This window comes from Elephantulus edwardii, unplaced genomic scaffold (assembly GCF_000299155.1).
Source record: "Elephantulus edwardii isolate Elephantulus edwardi_28Jun2011 unplaced genomic scaffold, EleEdw1.0 scaffold00212, whole genome shotgun sequence".
Lineage (NCBI taxonomy): Eukaryota > Metazoa > Chordata > Mammalia > Macroscelidea > Macroscelididae > Elephantulus > Elephantulus edwardii.
The window spans coordinates 2,469,264-2,475,319 of record NW_006399962.1 but is presented as its reverse complement, the minus strand read 5'-3'; the positions used below and the strand labels follow the sequence as shown (position 1 = coordinate 2,475,319).

Below are 6,056 nucleotides of genomic sequence, written 5' to 3'. Positions count from 1 at the left end.
CCGTGCTGCCTTTTGGAATCTTCTGTTCAGCTCTTTAGTGTCTTGGATTCTTCCTTGTGCTTTGGCTTCTCTACGTTGCAGTGCAATCTTCAGAGTTTCTTCTGACATCCATTTTGGTCTTTTCTTCCTCTTAGTGGGAAATAAATTAGCACAGCTAACTTAGCACCGCTCTGCTTGGAGTATTAAAGTAATCTTTAAGTTTAGAACTCTAAGGTGCCCGTTTAGAAGCTGACCTATATCTTATGACAACGACTTGTATGGTGTCTTCACAGAAGTAAAACTTCAATGAAATTCTAGTTGGTACCACTATAGAAACACGGGAAAAATATAGCCTTTAAAAAACAAATAAAATATATGCAAAACTTATACTTTGACTAGGAGGCAGTCATCAGAACAGAGCAAGGAAACACTGCATGGTTCAAAATTGGGACGGGTATGCACCAAGGATGTGTCTTATCTCTTTATCTTTTTAATCTATATGTGGAACAGATCATCCAGGAGGCTGGGCTCTATGAGCAGAAGTGTGGCATCAGGATTGGAGGAAGACTCATCAACAATCTGCGTTATCCAGATGACACAACCCTCCTTGTTGAAACTGACAACCTGAAAGTGCTTGCTGCAGAAGGTCAAGGACTTCAGCCTTCAGCCTTCAATATGGATTGAAGCTCAACATCAAGAAAACAAACATTCTCATCACTGGGCTGATTGGCAGCATCATGATAGATAGTGAAGAGACTGAAATTATTAACAGCTTCAATTTGGTTGGCTCTACAATCAACACTCTTGGTACCAGAAGCCAGGAAATTAAAAGACAAATTGCATTGGGAAAGGCAGCTGTCAGAGACCTCTCCAATGTACTGAAGAACAATGATGTCAGTCTGGAGACTAAAGTGTGTATGATACAGGCCATGGTCTTTGCAATCACTTGCAAAGTGTCAGAGAGCTGGACAATGACTAGGGATGATGGAAGGAGAATTGATGCCTTTGAGCTGTGGTGCTGGAGAAGAGTATTGAATATACCATGAACTGCTAGGAGAACAAACAAGTTCATCCTGGAAAGGGTGAAGCCAGGCTGCTCCTTGGAGGCAAGGATTCTGAAGCTTCGCCTGACATACTTCTTTGGACATGTTGCAATGTGGAATCAGAACTCGGAGATGGATGTCATGCTTGGGAGGGTGAAAGGACAGCGCAAGAGAGGACCTTCAATGAGATGGATTGATTCAGTGACTGGGGTAATAGGGATGGGTGTGCCAGAGACAATAAGATTATCACAGGATACAGCAGGGCTTAAGGCTGTTGAACATAGGGTCACTATGAGTCACAGGCTACTCCATGGCACATAACAACAACAACAACATTTCTCTCTCTCTCATTGCCATCAAGTTGGAAGTGATTCAGAGTTGCCCTTCTAGCAGGTTTTAAGAGGCTGTAAATCACAAGGGAGGAGACTGCTCACCTTTCTCTCTGAGAGATGCTGGTAGATTTGAACTGCCAGGGAGGTACCACAACTTCGGGTTAGCAGTGCAACTTTCTATTCACTAAGCTACCAGAGATCCCTATTTCTAGATCTATATATGAAAAAACCCATAAATTCATATTAGTCCAATTTCAATCCAACAACACAAGATTCTTCCCTCATTCCATATTTGTATTTCACATCTACAACAGTGAGAAACTTAGTTTCCAAATCTTCAAAATATTCACTCCTTTGTTCAATACTTCAACATACATAAAAGAATTTCTGAATAGCACAGTCTTTTATTAGCACAAGGGGGCTAGTGAGTAAAGATTTGTACTGTCAACCTGAAGGTGTGAGAGCTGAATCAATTAGCTGCTCCAAGAGGGAAAGAGAGACAATCTCTTCCTATGTGATTTACAGCCTCTGAAAACCACCTGGAGGGTTAGCTATGAGTTGTTCTGACTTGATTTCAATGAGAAGGGTTGAGTTTATTAGCAAGAGAAGCAAAGATGTTTATTTTAGAATCTTTGTGCCTTGTAGCATTTGTATGACAAGAATCTTAAATTTTATGATTTCTCCCTCAAACTATAGCATATAACCATGTTCTTATGTGTCTGATGACATAAACACATTCAGTCAAACTGCATTAGGAGTTGGCATCTTTTCAATTTCCATATATGGATACATTAAGCAAAAGCTCGTTAATTACACAGCATATACAACAGAAATGTGGGATCACGTAAAAGGTTCCGTTAACATTTCTGAAGAAGAGGAAGAAATAAAAATAAAAAACTCCTAGGATGATGAATTAGTGCACTCTGACCAAACTTTTGCCTTTATTCTTTTTTCACAACTAACAAAGGAGAGATGGGGAAAGAGTGCCATGCCTTTAAAACTTTATCCATTCTGCGACCCACTGAACAAGTGTGCTTTCGGAGTTTGTTTCAATCAGAACAGAAGGACTCTAACACTAAGTGGTGACTCACCTGTGAGATCATATGATTATTCAAGGGTGGCGGCGGCTGCTGCTGTGGTGTGGGAGGGAGAGCAGGAAGCTGCTGCTGCTGTTGTGGCTGCTGCTGAGGAGTACAAGGGAGAAGGCCCCGGATCGACTGGGGTGAGGTGACTTGGTTGCACACTTCTGGGGCACCTAGCACCATACCTAAAGAAAAGAAGAGATCCACCAAGAGCTGTAACACAAGCTGTGAACACACAAACCCTGGAAAGCCTAGCTGCAGGGCTCTAGCCTTTGCCTGCCCTCTTCTTCATTCCTCTGCTACCATTCCCTCAAAATCTTAATCTTTTTAATCTTAAAAGTTTTTATATACTTGAGTGATGGCTTAGAAATCATACTGGTTTTCATATAATCATTTATAGACACTTGTTTTGTAACATTAGTTACTATTGATAAACATAATGAATTGCAATGCCTCATCAACCCCTTACTGACTTTCCTTTTACTCAACTATCTAGTTATTAACTTCCCCCTTTCCTTCATTCTTAACCCTGCTAATCTTCCAAAATGGATTCTGTGTTTAAACCTCTCTTTTGCTTGTTATAGTAGTGGTCTTATACCATGATGGTCTTTAGTTTTTCAATTAATACATTCTATCAAATATTTCTCTAGGTCGTATAGCCCTGGTGTACAAGTTGCCGTCCCGCGGTCACTTGTGGTTGCTGTGAGGCTGAACACTTGTGACACTGATGTGTCAAATGCGTTAATGGTTGGCTACCCAATGGGGACAGAGAATGGGGTGGAGCTCCCTGATCAAAACAAGCGTGGAAGGAGGAGTGGCATCCACTTCATAATTGTTTGCCTCCGGAAACCCTATGAACCTGGAGAGAGGATGAAAGGCACCCAAGCGTCGAGGACTCTCCTTCATAGGGTCGCTATGAGTCTCCTGCAACTCGACGGCACTTAACAACAACATCAAATATTTAAAGAGATAAGATCAACCTTACACAGACTTTGTAAAAAAAAAGAATTAACTCCTTTTATAAGGTTAACATAACATTTCACTGATAATGGACATAAAAATAAAATCCACAAAAACTACAAAATAATATCTCTCATGAATCTAAATGTAAAAATTTTAGTAAATAAAATCCAGCAATACAGAACAAAGGATACTATACCATGATAGATTTTTAAATGTTAAAACAAATCTTACATCCCCGAAAGAAATTCTATGTAATTGGTTTAACATTTGAAATTCAATTAATGTTTCCTACATTTTGCTGTTGTTAGCTGCAGTTTGCTGTGACCCCATGCACAGGAGAACACACTGCCGCCCGGTTCTGCATCCTTCCCAGAGACCACTGTAATCCACAGTTTTATTTATTTCTTTAGATGCACACAGTTTACGCTGACTGATTTTCAAAAGCAGATCACTAGGTCTAGATCAGGACTAGAAAGCTTCCTAGTCCATTTTAGTCTGCAAGATCTGATCAGATCTGACCAGTATCACAGCAACATGTGAGTCTTTAATAACGTGGCTGATAGCCATGTATGCAGTTTCTTGGCTAGGAATTAACAAAAAAGTTTCCTTCCTTGCTGAAAACAAAGAGGACCTGGAGTATTCCCTGACAAAGTTCAAAGGTTATAGTCTTCCTTATGGATTACACTTCATAAACAAAAATCCTCATTACTGAACCAGTAATCAACATCATGGTAAAATGAGAAAAGTCTGAAGTTATCAAAAATTTCATTTTATCCACAATAAATGTCACCGGAAGCAACAGACTAGAAATCAAGCAACACAATGCAGTGGGCTAATATGTTACAAAGGACACAGACATGTGAAAGTTCGACTGAGTAAGGAAGACAGAAAAAGAACTAACATGTTTGAATTATGGTGTTGTTAAAAGAATACCAAGTATTCTATCGACTCAAAAACCCCCAAACAAGTATGTTTTTGAAGAAAGAAAGTCAGAATGCTCCTTAGAAATAAAAGATGGCTTCCTAATTTTTAGGGTTGGATGTGTTTGAATTGTAGTGTGGAGACGAGTCTTGAATATACCACTGGCAGCAAGAAGAACAAAAAAGTCTGTCTTGGAGATGGTGAAACCAAGTTTCTCCTTGGAGGCTAGGATTTTGAAGCTCCATCTCACATACTTTTGGGCATGTGGCTAGGAGAGACTGGTCCTTGGAGAAGTACACTTTGCTTGGAAGGGTGGAGGGACAGCCCAGGAAAGGAAGACCCTGGATGAGACAGATTGGTACAGTAACTGGGGCAATAGGAGATGGTGTGTCTGATTTCGTGAGACTGGCTCAGGGCAGGTTTCAGAGCTGTTGTACACAGGGTCTCAAGAGACTCGATGGCTCCTAACAACATGTTGACTATTACTCATAGTGCCCCCAGAACAACAGATCTTAACCTTTCCCTATTCAACATCATTCTTACAAACATCAGTATATCCTCAAGCTCACTGTTACATACTTTCTCTGTCTGGGTGGTAAGCTCCTGGATGATGTCACCAGATATGCTGCTTTAGGTTTATTTTCTGTGTTTATTCTTGGTGCAAAGATCTTTCTGTAGGATTTCTTGTAGAGCTGGTTGCATTTTCACAAATTTCTGTTTATCTAGAAATGTCCTAATTTCACCTTCATATTTGATGGACAATTTTTCTGGGTAGAGGATTCTTGGTTGGCATTTTTTTCATTCAGTATTTTAGGTATGTCATTCCACTGCCCTTTAACCTGCATGGTTTCTACTGAGAAAGCGGAGACTACTCTTATTGCATTGATTCTTCTTTGTAAGTGACTCTCTTTTTCTTGTGCCGCTTTCAGTATTCTTTGCCTTTAATTTTGGGAACTCTGTATCTTGAGGTTTTGCTTGTTGTGGTTTATCTTGTTGAGGGTTTGCTCAGATTCTTGAATGTATATTTTCTTATTTTTCATGATGTCTGGAAAATTTCCAAGCAGCAAACCTTCAAAGACTCTTTCTGTGCTTTTCTGGATTAATTCTTGTTCAGGGATTCCAATCACATGTGAGTTATTCCTCTTAATGGTGTCCCACATACTTTTAGGCTTTTATTGCTGGATTGTGATTACCGTCTGTTATTAATTACAAACAGCTAAACTCTAAAAACTCCTTCAGTTCCACAAACTGACTTTATAATCTTGAAGGCTACTATTATACTACATAATATGGACCTAGGCCTCACTCAGAAACCAAACAAAACCATCATCCCAATCAGTTTTTATTTGAATCAGGAGAGAGAAGGGCTATTATCAGGCTTATTTATGTCTTCCCACTGCCTTCATGCCAGTATGGTTCTTCTTAAAAAGTATGGAGTCTAGTCTTACTGGTTCTCCTTTAAAGGTAACTCTGTTTTTATTGGGCTGCTTTTAGTATTCTGTCTTTAATTTTTAGAAATTTTATTATGTCTTGGAGTTTATCCTGTTTGGGGTTCTCTCAGGCTTCCTGAACGCATATTTTCTCATTTTTCATAATGTTAAAAAATTCTCTACCTGCATATGTTCAATGATTGTCTGGATCACTTGCCGTTATAAGAGTCTAATCACGAGAGCAATAAGACAAGATAAAGACATTAGAGGTATACAAATTGGCAAAGAGGAAGTAAAATTATCCCT

At 39.4% G+C, this 6,056-nt stretch overlaps 1 protein-coding gene across 1 annotated transcript in view; it reads right to left on the bottom strand.

Annotated features, from left to right (window-relative positions):
* The window catches only part of R3HDM2 (R3H domain containing 2), a 91,665-nt gene that overhangs the window by 27,217 nt on the left and 58,392 nt on the right, over positions 1-6,056 (bottom strand). Inside the window, exon 11 of the mRNA XM_006897672.1 lies at positions 2,446-2,621. Within this exon, the coding sequence (XP_006897734.1) occupies positions 2,446-2,621 (176 nt within the window). The remainder of the gene's footprint in view (positions 1-2,445; positions 2,622-6,056) is intronic.